Below are 14,893 nucleotides of genomic sequence, written 5' to 3'. Positions count from 1 at the left end.
AAACAATCCAAATTATATTATTGACATTATAAAAAAATTACAAATTAGAGAGCTCAATTTTGCATTAAAACAAATATTACAAAGAATTGTAATTAAAAAAAAACAGCCTATCGTGACAAAATTTAATAAAGGCAAATGCCCCAGTAATGGATCAAAATTAATTTTTATATTTTCTTTCACCTATATAAATTATACTAAGAAGTGATCGTTTACTAGGCTAAGATGTTTATCTGAATGACAAAAATAATTTGATCATGTTCAGGTCACTACCTATAGTTTCAGCTGCAGTCACGTCATTTGCTGTAGTTGTACTATCTAGTGTATGGAGCTCATTTTCTATGATAAATAATACATAATTGCGATTATAGCTTGCACAAGAGAAGAAAAGTTTACAAATAATAAATAATTGGCTATAGAATTGTGTATAAGTTACCTTTCGAGGTAGTTTTTGTCGAAAGGCTTTCGAGGTTAGTGGATTCACACTGTTTTTCTTTTTTCTTGACAAAACTATCAAGTTTCGCAGATTTCATAATAACATCTTACAATTTCCGCTTTTTTTCGGCGGCCTTTTTTCTGTTTTCATATCCACTCAATCTCTTTCGACCGTCACTCATTTATCTGGCAAAATTGAGAAATTTTTCCAAATTTTTATCCAAAAATGTTGTTGACACAAAACGCAACGGTCTTTTGTTTTACCGACGACAGTGATGCTAATGTTGGCGACTTTTGCTACTAAGCTTGTGTTTGAACCATACACTGGTTGTCCGCAGTTGGCGCGTAATTCAAAATCGGAATCAAAACAATTCTTGTAATTTAAATAAATAATGATTGAAAAATGTACGAGAATGTATGTAAATTGTACAACCTTTGATTTCTGATAGTAAAATAAAATTTTTTATTTTTTTTATTTTTTTTTTTTAAATGTCGTTCCAAATTTGCCGCCCCTCGGAATGTGCTGCCCTGGGGCATTGCCCATTTTGCCCTACGGTAAATCCAGGCCTGAATATTTATATAATTTATATTTTATACTTGAGGTAACGTAACCTCAAAATACACGCATATAAAGAGGCGCGCGAAGTATTCAAATCATGAGAATCGTCAGCCCAGCATCGAAATCTGAAAATATTAAAATCCCAATCTCTTCATTTTATTTCAAAGCAGATAGAGATATAAATAGAAGCGCCGAAGTGTTCCGACCGGCAATCGTGCACCTTCGAGTTTTCAAATTCAGAAGAGGAGAAATGGGTTGCGCGCGCAACGCAGGCAGTTATATCGTCTCCTACCATATTCACACGGATAGACGTGTCATAGTATTCGACCACGTCTCGTTTCAGATTTGGGATCACTGCTGCATAGTGCTATCACTGTATTCACACTATGAGTTTACGCGAATTGTAGTATGACGGTTTCAGTTAAAGCGAATAAGGCGCGTACGTTCTTTTTAATGTCAATAACGTCAGTAAGGTGGACGTTAAATTTTAACGTTTACACTGATTTGAGAGTGATTAGCCCCTCGGCTGTCACCAAGAAGTCCAAACCGCCATGAACGCTTCCTTTATTAAGCAGTTCGAATAACGGGGACTAAATTTTAAAACAAAAAATTCTCAATTTTAAAATTAGTTTTTTGAAACCTCGAAATTCAAAATCTGTGAATTCTCGCGATCAAAAGAAATCTAAAAAACGTCTTAAGGGGCCATCCATATGCCACGTGGACACTTTAAGGGGTTAAATCTGAGGAAAATATACTGAAATGAGACAAGCTATACTCTAGGTATACTCGAAATTTTATATTGTGTTTGCGCATGATGTAATTTTTATTTTTATTATAATTTTTTTGACGACTTTTTCTTTAAAATTCAAATCATGTTTAAGCTCACGTTCCCAAGCTAATCCGAATTTTTTTAGACAATTCATCGCTTCTTTTGGACTTCTTGCTTTTGAAGACTAATAATATCTATATTTTCATCAAATATGCCCACGCGGACAAAGTACGGAGGATGGGGGGTGTTCGTCAAAATTTCACAGCTGTCTACGAGAGGGGGGGGGGGTTCAAAAAGTGGTGAAAAAATGTGCATGTGGTATATGGATGTCCCCTAAAATTCTAAAAATCAATGCATTATAACGTTTTTAGTTTAAAATTTAATTTTCATTATAATGGGAGAACCAGATTTAAAACAACTTTTTGCTTACATAATTACTTAGGATATAGCATTTTTGTTATTTTTGCCATATAATTCTGTATAACGTGAGCAAGCCCGTCAATTTCCCTAGATTTATCCTAGCTAGGGGAAACGGAAAGCACGCTGGGGAATTTTCATGTATCAATTTGGTATTTACGTATCCCAACACAGAAGAATATGAACACCCGTATGTTTATTCTTCCATATACTGGCATTATCAAAATAATATCCTGAATATCCCTAGATTTCCCGCTATTTTCTGCAACTAAGGAAAAGCTGAGACTGCCATTATTCTCAGAAGGAAAATATAATAAATGCAGTGTCTTTCAAACTCTGGTTTCCCGATTTCGAGACCGATTTAATTAATACTTTTATGTTCTTTGTACTGCCACTGAGAAAACTATATTGCATGAATTACAATATATACCGTAATTCCTGCGCTATATATCGCAATTATCGCATCCCGCGTGAAAAAGTTTGCATGCCTCAAGCATGGCAAGAAACTTAGAAATATCTGGCTAAGGCAATGGTCGGCAAACAACTGCCGCGGCAGTTCGAGTAACGGGGATTAAGATTCCAAACAAAAAATTCTCAATTTAAAAATTAGCTTGCTGAAACCTCGAAATTCAAAATCTCTGAAATCTTGCGATCAAAAGGAATCTAAAAAGCGCCTTGAAATACTAAAAATCATTGCATTATAACACTCTTGGTTTAAAATTGAGTTTTCATTATATTCCATCAAATCATTGATTTTTGACTTCCCAAGCACAAGTTTAGATGTATTGAATCGCAAAAAAGTCACAGGTTTCGAATTCCAGAGTTATAAATCGCTAATATGAGAATTTAAAAAAAAATCATTTGTAACTTTTTATTCACATTGAGTATGCCGTCTAATAATGAAGCCCTGTCGAGGAAAACCAACTAATTCAGGAAAAACGTAGCGTTGATGAACAAAGCGCGGCAGGCGAAAAAAATTTCTTGGATCAAACCTGCTCGTACCTGAAAAGTGAGCAAAAAGTTTGCCGACTACTGGGCTAAACTCTAAAGCATGGATCACGGTTGAATGGTAGCATGGCGCAAGCCTTGCTCCTGTCCGTTTCCCAACCACAAATGAGTATTCTTAAGAACTTGTAAGTGTTAGAAAAAATGAGCTTGCATTAAAAATGAAAATCTTAGTTTTCCAATGGCCTACACGCCTCTAAATAGTAAGTTCACTATCCGGGTGCACCGGGTCACACATCAGGTAGTTCAGCACGTATTCTACGAGAACTTTATAAACATTTAAATTGTGCCAATTGTCAAAGTAACTACCATTAGTGAGTCGATGATCCGGGTGCACCAGATTGAGCACCAGATAGTTTAATACGTATTCTAAGAGAAATATTAAAAAAATTTATATTTTGTGAATAATAAAAACAGTTCTAAATGGCCAGTCGACGTCCGGGCTGCACCAGGTCGCGCCCCAGGTATCCAAGCACGTATTCTACGAGAAGTTTTTTAAAATTTAGATTTTTTCAATAGCTAATATTACTGAAAATTGTGAGTCGACGATCCGGGTGCACCAGGTCGAGCACTAGGTAGTTCAATACATATTCTACGAGAACTTTTTACAAATTTAAATTTGGTGAATGATAGAAACAAATTCAAATGGTCAGTCGAGGACCCGGGTGCACCAGGTCGCGCCCCAGGTTGTTCAGCACGTATTCTACGAGAACTCTTTCAAAATTTAGATTGTTCCAACAGCCAGAATTACTCAACATTATGAGTCGACGATCCGGGTACGTCAGATCGAGCACCAGGTAGTATAATACGTATTCTACGAGAACTTTTTAAAAATTTAAAATTTGTGAATAATGAAAACAAATTCAAATGGTTAGTCGACGACCCGTGTGCACTAGCTCGCGCCCCAGGCCGACTCGCAACTTTGAGTAATTTTGCTTGTTGGAATTATCTAAATATTGACAAAGTTCTTGTAGAATGCGTGCTAAACTACCTGAGGTGCGGCCTGGTTCACCCGAGTCGCCGGCTCACCATTTGGAATTGTTTTCATTATTCACAAATTTTAAATTCTAACAAAGTTCTCGTAGAATGCGTATTATACTACCTGGTGCTCGATCTGGTGCACTCGGATCGTCGTCTCACAATTTTTAGTAATTTTTGCTGTTGAAACAATCTAAATTTTGAAAAAGCTCTCCTAGAATACGTACTAAGCTATCTGGGGCGCGATTTGGTGCACCCGGGTCGTCGAATTACCATTTGGAATTGTTTTCATTATTCACGAAATACAAATCTTTAAAAAAGTTTTCGTAGAAAACGTTTTAGAATACCTTGTATTCGACCTGGAGCACCCGGATCGTCGGGTCACAATTTTGAGTAAATTTGGCTGTTGGAACAATCTAAATTTTGAAAAAGTTTTCGTAGAATACGTGCTTAGCTACCTAGTGTGCGACTAGATTCACCCGGATCGTCGACTCACTAATGGTAGTTATTTTGGCAATTGGTACAATTTACATTCTTCAAAAGTTCTCGTAGAATACGTGCTAAATGACCTGGTGCGCGATCCGGTGCACCCGGGTAGTGAACTTACTATTTAGAGATGTGTCGGCTATTGGCAAACCTAAGATTTTCATTTTGATAATGTTTCGCCTTATAATTGCTCCATTTTTATTCGAGGTGTAGCGAAATTACGACGCCAGCGCTATCAAGCGTTGCTTAATTTCATTAAATTTGAGGGAAATAGGGATTCCTATCTGTCAGTTACATTTTGTGCTTTAGCTAAATGGTACTAAATAAGTTCTAATTCATCTACAATAATGTTATTTATTTCGGAGGAGATATATCAGTAAGAACAAATTTGTTGTGTGTTTTCTGTTGCTGATTCTACATGTTTTACCGAAATTTGCTCACTTCAGCGCGATGCAGTCGACGAGTTCAGCATTATTTTCCTAACCTCAGTGAAACTGCCGAAATATGTTTAATATTTATAACCGTTGCAGGTCTTACCTGCAGAAAATTTTTACTTTTCTCTGTGATTGTTTTAAATCTGTTATCCCGATTTATATCTCGAATTCACTCATACTTTGCCTTTTTCCCATCGCTGCTAAGGACGCCATAACAGACGACTGCAGAAAATTTAACTTTATTTTTTCTGTTATATTAGTGCAATATAATATCGTACAAAGCTCCGAGAACTGATTGTACGTTATTATATTGCGTTTTCTTGCAATATAGAGGTTTTGCGATATTATTGTGCGATATCTTTTTTTCCGTGTGCTGTCACTACATAACAAACGACGCTTTTTCACTGAAAAATTATTCTTAGATAGTTTAAAAACATTAAATTATGTCAGTTTCGTTGAACTGATCGATGTAAACTTTATATTCTGTTTCTTTTATTGCTTGTTAATCGCGAATCACGGGACGTGACTATATAAAGATTCGCTGTACAAATCTTCAAAAAAAAGTTGTAAACGATGTCAAACTCTTAAAAAGGTACTGACAGTAATATGACAATTGAAAGGTATTCATATGTCATCTACACACACATACACTTAACTGAACACACACGTTTATATGCGTCTCACTAGTCTATTTTACGTATAGAATGAGCCATTGCACTGTGAGAAAAAGCACAGATTTCCCATCAGACGCCATAAGTAGCTAACAGGTTTAGACCGTGGACCTATGCTCTCGAATCTAGATACAAAAACGCGATTTTCGAAAATCTATTCAAGAAAAAAACTAAAAGGGATTTTGCCGTTTCGCTTGCGGGATATTAACTTCATATAAAAAATGTTCCCGAAAATAAAAATAAAATCAGTTTCGAAAAAAACGTCAGTAAAGTGTGTCGTCAGTGATAAGACATACACCGAAATGTACTGTAAATTGAAAGACGATGTTCCTATGCGAGGAGAAATAAGATACTGCATATATTAAAGCAAATAGATTGCCAAAAACAGTTAAGATAATTCTTTTTTACGATTTTTTTGTAGGTGTAACTGCTATTCCTTACAAATGCCATTGGTTTAATTTTTGTAAACTTCTACCAGATAGTCTCAGATAGTTTTTTATCTTAAACAAATCATTATCATTATTCTTAGGTTATTATAAATAATAGCCTAAACATGCATACCGACAAATTCCAATAACTCACACGATCCACAGAAACGTTCCGCGTTTATCACTGACAAAAGGCACGTTAGTGTTGAAGCCAGCTGGGGCATTTGGTGAAAATTTACTGGCGCTTCGTACCCAAAACTTAACCCCACGAAAATGCTTTGGGGCTTGGGGAAGGGGAGAGGGGGGTAACATTAAGAAATTTTTAATGGTAAAACTTAAAATTTGCACAATTTTACAATGTAAATGGTCAAAATTAAAAACTTTAAAATTGTAAAAAAATTCCAATTTAAAGTAGTCCGGCTACTGCAAAAGCTAGTCAAAGCTATGTCGATTATTTTTTTGTGAAATTTGAAAATAAATGCAAAATTTGGTCAGCATAGCAATGAATAAATTCGGTATTAAATTTTAATGCAGATTAATATAAATCAAAAGGTTTTAAATTATAATATGAAATGGGCTCTAGAGAGAGAGAGAGAGAGAGAGAGAAAACATGTGAGATTAGACCTGTCTCTTTCTATACCAGGATTGTGTCAACTGAATCGGGGGCCCCGGGTATTGCCTTAATATTCTGTAAGGTTTATAAAAAATACATTAGATATTTTTAGTTATAATAAATTAAACTTTTGTTAGAAATTTAAAACAAAGTGTCATGCAATTTTTCAATGATTAAAATTATGTGTAGTCTGAAATCAAAAAGTGCGCAAGAAAAAATTAACTTTACTTTTTAATGAAAATTTCCAGTTTTCTAACCTTATATTTTAAAACTATTTAAAATGAACTTCAACGTCTTTACAACGCCCACAAACTGGACAGGCTACCACCGTTTTTTATATTTATTTACACTTAGTTATAATCAAATAAATTCTGAAAGATACAATAAACTATAAACGTCAAATTATTGGGGCATTCGAAATACAAAATGTGGATTATGTCGATGGCATAACCACATGTTGAGAAACTAAACTTAACCTACAAATACACAGGCAACAAAATCATTATTTGAAATTTCGCGCACTTCCTGATTCCAGCAAAAGTTGTTTGCCAATTTTAGTCAAAGCCACACCGTTCTCGTTCTCATATTTTACCTCGGTATATTTTTCTAAAATTAACCTCAAATACCCTGGAAACATGTACAAATGAGCTGTAATTCAAAATTCAAATTATATCTTTTCTCTCCAACATAGTTTTCCTAACAATGTTCAACGTGTTTTAAAGCCAAAATTAACCATTTTTGGAGCCCTCGAAAGGCCTTTCCATAAGATCTAATATTTTGTGGCACGACTTTAAACACTGATAATTCAAATTTAAACCTGAAAATGGTCCATAAGAAAGGCATTATGTGAAAGAGGACATATTTCTCCGCCAAAAAAACAACTAATTTTAATGATTTTTTATCAGACTGATCCAATAGCCGGACTACTTTAAAGTTCTATAATTTTGTAGAGTTAAAATTTAAAAAAAATTCAATGTGCTATTTCAAATTCTGACATATTAAATACGTAGTTTACATAACAGTTCCTAAATTTTACTGATTTTAATGATTTCGAAGATTTAAACTATTTGCAAATTGAATCTCTTGAATTGAACCTGCCCGAGTGAAAATGCTTCGACTTGAGTTCGAATTGGTTATGTCTTGAGTTCGTCTCCAAGGCATCGATGTCTGGCTGCGTCTCAAACCTGATACGAGACATAGGCCTTCCTCTGGGCTAAGACGACGTTTACTTGCCTCAAGACGAGCCTTGTCTTGGTTGATGTGGTTGAACCTTTTTCGGCTCATAAATGAGATTAAAATTGATGAATGAAAACTTTGTAATTATTAGGTTAGTTATTTTTAATTGAAAAGTTCAGAGTCTGTGGGACTGAACAAGTATAACCCTTCAAAAGTTTCTTTAAAAAAATAAAAATTGTAACTTTCTAGAAGAATTTCCTAAGCCGTTAGAAATTCGTAAAAACATACAGCGTTTTCGGTATCATCGTTAAACAAGTATAATACAAATAAAAATCAGTAAATAAATTGATTGAATATATATATATATTGTATAAAAATATACAAGATAGTTTAATCATTAACAAATATTAGCTTTTATGACAGTCAGAATGACCCTTTTTTTAGGACATGTATTCATTCGAATTTATAAACCGCTCGTGTTGGAGTCATAAAAATTTGACTCAAGAGATAAATTTATATCTTCAAGACATAGAAACTTGTCTCCAAGACATAAATGGAAGTCTGGTTCCGTCTCAAAACTGAGACATGCTCAAATCGACCTTTTCGACTTCAGCATGTATTGATTAGGGGCAATTCAAGTAGAACTCAAGTCGAAGCATTTTTACTAGGGTGACCTAACTTAACGGAACCAGACATAGTCTAACTCCGAGCGAGTGATTGTAAGTCAGCGATGCATACCCCGCGCAGCTCCTGCCACCCATAATCGGGGCTCGACGTCGATTCTCTAAATGACTATCTCCGGGAAAGCTATGTCCGAGTTTGACTGTAGTTCAATTTTCAAGATTTTAAGTAATAATTTATTCAATTTCTTAAATTTACAATTGCAAATTCTTTAATCATGAATAGTGACAATCACACCGTTGATTTATTTGTTGGGAATTCTCATTACACTCGAATTTCAATTTGTGCACGGTTTTAGTTCTAGCCTTCGATACAATTTGAGGCCCCCCGAACTTATACATCAAGGCAGTATCATTACTGAGAGTAAACTGACGCAACGTGACGCAGTTATCTGGTGAGGCTATTAGGGCAAAGCACTTCATCGCTATGCTACTGTTTTTTCATGCATGAGTAACCAAGTACGTCCTCCTCTTTCGGCTCCGCGGCTCCTCTCATTCAAAACCACGGCGCGGCATGAGTTTTCGGACCGCACAAATCAAGTTTGCTGAAATTGAAGTTCGAGTGTATTTCTCACAAATGGATGAATCTCAAAGAAAGTAACAGCTCGAACGGAAACTCTCCTAAAGTGACTGTTCAATTCTGGGCTTTTATTAAAAATTCATGTACAAATTGAATGCACGCCTTTGTACGTTTAATCATTTAAAAGATTCGAAAATTTTGCGTTGAATTCACCTATGATGAAATTTCAATAATGAGCAATTCATTGCATATTAAGCTCGTTAACTTTCAAAAAATGTGGTTCACTTTTAAGGTACATATTTTTTTACTCATTCTTTACAATAATAAAATCGTAGTCGGATTCGACGCGAAATTTTCCAATCTTTCAAATTACCCTTGTTATAAAGTCTAAGATTTAGTTTCTACACATGTATTAGGCTGTGACACAAAAATCTGTGAGGCCGGGATACAGTTTGTTCCTCAAAAACAAAAATAACTTTTTTTCTAATATATTTAACTTTTGTTCAATTTATTTTTTTCATTTTCCTATTTAAGCTATACATTTTCTTGCATATATGAAGAGAAGATTTACGACACATAGTTTGAACCCCATTTTTCTTTGATGTGAATACATTTTAATCTGATTATTCAGGCACGATAAAAGGCATTGCTACATAAAATAGCGTGTGATCCAAAGAGGCAAACGTCAAAAAGCGACATTTTTATGCATATGCCGCAAAAATGTCTAAAAATTATGACCAAGCACATTGGTACAATTCAGAATGGTAAAAAGTAGGGCAGATGATAATTTGTAAAAATAAAAATTCAGTAAAACGGTAATTCGGACAGGTAGGAATATATAGGCAAATTGCTATCATGTCAAGTGTCAGGGGGAAACGACTTTGGGCATCCGCTAAATCGCTCGGCTATCCAAACTAGAGGTAATGCGAGGAATCCGTTGTAATCCTAGGTAATCAACTTGTCAGGCGGATTCCTCCACTTCGAATCCGAAGTAATATGAATAATGCGGCATAATTCAAGTACAGTGAAACCCTTTAATAGCCCTCCCTTCTATAGCCCTTCCGAGAATGGACCCCACCCCGCAGGTAGGTGTAACAGGAGCTGCGCGGGGTGCGCGGGATCTGCGATTGTGACTCAGGCGAGCACTTAGGCGTGAACAAACAAAAGCGGAGCGGGCTATAATGAGTTAGTTCTCACCCACTGTCAGCCCCAAAATCGTCGCTACAGAAGAGTATCACTCTAATTCACTTGCCATTATAAGTAATCTACGTACAATTCCCAGTAATCCACTTGTAATCCCTGATAATCCACTTAATATTCCAGATAATCCAATATTGTAATTCTAAGTGATCCACTTGTAATTTTAGCCAATTCACTTGTGATTCCAGGTAATACACTTGCTATCGGAGTAATTTATTTCAAATCCGAAGTAATACTTGTAATACATGGTATTTTATTTGAAATCCAGTGTTCTCTAAGTAATGTTGCTAATCCGAATTATCAAAACAATCCACTGGTCATTCTAGTTCACAGCAAAAAAAGTGTTCAAAATGATATCGAAATCAATATCATTTTTACATGCAAGAAAAATGATACTGAATTCAAGAGAATTTTGATCGGCTGGAGTGAATGATCGACTTTTGAGTTCATAATGATCTGATTGGGGATCATGTATGAAGTCAAAACAAGATGGCTGACGTTATTAGAGTACTTTAACTCATATTCCAGCTTTTCATGGTTTCTCATCGTGTAGTGTACTTGAAAAGTTAAAAAATAACGAAATCTAATATTAAAAAATATCACCTATTAAATGTAGTTGTCACTAGCGTGCAGTTATATTCAATTTGTAGGATATGTTGTTATGACACCAGCGTCAAGAATTAAGGCCATTTTGGTTAGTCTGACAAATTAACCAAAAAATAAGATCAAATTGATCCAAATAAACAGATCATTATTATCTCGAGCGTGAAATGATCGTTGGAGCAAAATGTTTTGCAACAAAATTGATCCTTTCTTTTACTGTGTTAATCCACATATAATCTGCACACAATTACAGGTAATCTACTTATAATACTAAGTAATCCACTTAAATTCCAGAGAATCTACTTGACCTCCCAGATATTGTAATTTTAGTTAACACGCATGTCATCCTACACAGTAAAAAAAGTGTTCAAAATGATAACGAAATCAATATCATTTTGATATGCACCAAAAATGATGCCGAATTCAAGAGCATTTTCATCGGTTGGAGTGAATGATCGACTTTTGAGATCATAATGATCTGATTCGGGATCATGTATAAAGTAAAACCAAGATGGCTAACGTTCTTAGAGTACTTTAGCTCATATGCACGCTTTTCATGGTTTCTGGTCGTGTAGTGTAATTGAAAAGTTGAAAAAATAATGAAACCAATGAACCCACTTGTAATCCTAGGTAATCTATTTTTAATTTCAAGTAACCCGAGTAAAAATGCTTCGACTTGAGTTCGACTTGATTATGCCTTGAGTTCGTCTTCAAGACATCGATGACTGGCTGCGTCTCAAAACTGAGTTGAAAGATATGTCTTCGTCTTACTTTTATGGCCACGACAGGCAAAACGGCGATTACTTGTCTCAAGTCGAGCCTTGTCTTGACTAAGATGACATTTACGTGTCTCAAGTAAAACTGCCTTAATACGATCCTTTTTCGGCTCATAAATGAGATTAAAATTGATGAATAAAAAATTTGTAATTATTAAATTAGTTATTTTTAATTAAAAAATTCAGAATCTGTGGGCCTAAGCGAGTATAACTCTTAAAAATTTTTTTAAATAAATAAAAATTGTAACTTTCCAGAAGGATCTCCTAAGCATTTAGAAATACGTAAAAAAGAACAACATTTTCGGTATCATCCTCAAACAAGTATAACACGGTACTATTAAACAAGATTGTTTAATAATTAACATAGATTAGCTTTTGTGACTCTCAGAATGACCCTTTTTGTTAGGAAAGGTATACACTCGAAGTTATAAATCGTTCGTGTTAGAGTCATAAAAATTCGAGTCAAGAGATAAATTTATGGCTTGAAGACATAAAAACTTGTCTCCAAGACATAAATGTAAGTCTGGATTCGTCTGAAAACTAAGAAATGCTCAAGTCTTACTTTTCGATGGCAGCATGTCTTGATTGGGAGCAATTCAAGTCGAAGCATTTCTACTCGGGAAGCCACTGTTAAGCTTACATACCTTATAGCCCCTTATATGTATTTGCACTTATTTTTTTCCTCTCATTTTTGATGAACCTTCCTTCATTGAATTATTCAGTAACATATGCTGTAAACTTTTCATAAACTTTAGTATGGCCTCTACAGTAGTTTCATGGGTTGTTTTGTCTACCTGGTGTTTGGAAGCAGTAAAGATATCACAGTTGGTCCAACAGCAATAATGGCATTGCTCGCACAGCCATATGTAAAAAGCATCGGAGAAGATATTGCAGTAAGAAGTATATTATTACTACTTTTTAATATTTTTCACTAATTGTTACTTATAAAAGAACAACAAAGCCGAATAAAAGTTTTAAAAAACACGCCTTGCAATCCCCATTTATTGTTTTTTAAACCTAGTAAAAATATTAGTTTTATATATCTGGGAAAAGATAGAGTGTAAAAGAGTCGATTGTCAGCCTTTATATAAAGAAATTAAGTATTTTATACTTAACTCTCGATATAAGGACGGTTCTGGGCATGGCTGGCAGTGGCCTTTAGAATAAATCGGAGGAATCAAACGTAATCATTCAGGGTCCCATGAACTATTTCTGTTGGATTCTGGTTGTTACGCTTGATTGAACACCCCCTATCTCGCGGTCCCATGCTCTCCGCATTACTAAAATTTCAAGGACTTAAAATTTAGGGTTAGCGTAAGCTAAGGGTGCCTATACCGGGAGTTAAGTGTATTTTTAAAAAGGGGCTTCCGGGTTTCATAAATATTTTCTCTAATTTGAAATCAAATCAAGGGCGATTTTAACACAAGAAGGATAGATTTGTGTAAGTGCCATTAAAAAAAAGGTTTACCACCTTGATTTCTATATTTTATTTTGAATATAATTCTTCTTTTTTCCCTCTTTTAAGGTATTTCTCTGCTTTTTGTCTGGTTGCGTGATAACTACAATGGGTATATTCCATTTGGGCTTTTTGCTCGACTTCATCAGCATGCCAGTAATTTGCGGTTTCACTAATGCTGCCGCGATAATAATAGGGATTTCCCAACTAGGCACGCTCTTTGGAGTGAGTGGTAGGAGCGAAACGGCACTTGACGCTGTAGTCAAAATAATAAATCACTACAAGGAAGTGCGACTATGGGACTCTGTGTTGGGACTTTCATGTGTCTTAGCCCTTGTTTGCCTCAAAGTAAGTCCCTTTACAGTTTATAATATTATTACATTTTAATCAATTTACATACCTAATTTTCTTCTGATTAGAACTACGTAATTGCACTTACTACGAAATAAGATTAATATCTACATACTATTTTCAGTATACTCTAATATATTAGGCTTTATTTAATTTATCCATTTGAAGAAAAAGATTGAAACCCCGATTGAAAGAAATGAAATGTTCAAGATGGCCAGTATGTTCGATAGGAAATATCAAGAACAGTATGATATCGCACAAAAGTTTAAAGTCTTCAATCAAAATTTAACCTATTATGTAATTAAATTGTTTATCATTAAAGATTATCTAGGTATGATATTGAACCACAATTCATAATCACATTTTTATCTCAGCGATCGTGTTTATATTAAAGTATTATTTCATAATGAAGTATTCTATAATAATGCATGTATGAGTGATATAATACAATCAATTATTAATCGAAAGTTAAATAAATTATTAATCATTCGTAATGTATTAAATAAATTTGCTAAATAAATGCACAGTTAAAAAATTGCTGGACAGATAAATCTCGTTCTTTCAGCATAATTAACTACAAAGAACTTGACAATGATAATCGATCAACAATTTTGAATTTTATAAACATATTTATAAATTACATGTAAGAGAAATTAAAAAGTATTATTAACAAATTATTCAATAAAATATCTCTCAACAAATAGACTTGGTTATTCTAAAAGAATATTCACGAAATCGAATTATTTTTATTATTTGTAAGTTTATTTATTTCATAAAATTATTTCAAATTTTTTGTTCACATTTGCTACATTAAGAATTTTTCAAATAAAATTGTTTATAAAATAGAAAAATTTTATTACAGTTAATGAATATAAAAAACGAGATCCATTTATAAAATAAAAATCTGAACAAAATTTGATTCCGATTACAAAAGAATACAAAAGTATTTCCGAATAATTTTGAATAATTTAACAATAGAAAAGCATGTTAAGGTCCACCCAAAATTCCAACACGAATACCTGTTTTCTCCGGAATTCGTATCAGAATAATTTCCGGAAAAAAGTTGCAAAAATCAAGCAAAATCTCCTTTTGAGGTAATCCTTTTTAATAAAAAAGGTTCGATCTTATTTAAAAGGAGTTTATTTAACAAAATATTCGTAACTTTTATTGTCCCGTTTGAAAAATGCGCATTATTAAAAAAAAATTTGTTGCTAAACATGTTATTGTAATTTTCATCGTTTTTCTATAAATTGAATTTGCTTATTTCTAATATTTTTTTATGATTTAAACTTTACACATACGGTCTACTGAATCCCCTTACCGTTTTTTAACTTCTAAA

General features: G+C 34.0%; 1 protein-coding gene across 3 annotated transcripts in view; it reads left to right on the top strand.

The window, feature by feature from the left end:
- Positions 1–14,893, top strand: part of LOC117169135 (sodium-independent sulfate anion transporter-like) — a 143,202-nt gene that overhangs the window by 27,026 nt on the left and 101,283 nt on the right. For all 3 annotated transcript variants that reach the window (XM_033355328.1, XM_033355327.1, XM_033355329.1), the window contains exons 4-5: positions 12,503–12,640; positions 13,273–13,551. In XM_033355328.1, coding sequence (XP_033211219.1) covers positions 12,503–12,640; positions 13,273–13,551 — 417 coding nt within the window. The remainder of the gene's footprint in view (positions 1–12,502; positions 12,641–13,272; positions 13,552–14,893) is intronic.

This window comes from Belonocnema kinseyi, chromosome 3, assembly GCF_010883055.1.
Source record: "Belonocnema kinseyi isolate 2016_QV_RU_SX_M_011 chromosome 3, B_treatae_v1, whole genome shotgun sequence".
NCBI classification, from domain to species: Eukaryota; Metazoa; Arthropoda; class Insecta; order Hymenoptera; family Cynipidae; genus Belonocnema; species Belonocnema kinseyi.
This window is presented reverse-complemented; position numbering and strand designations above follow the sequence as displayed.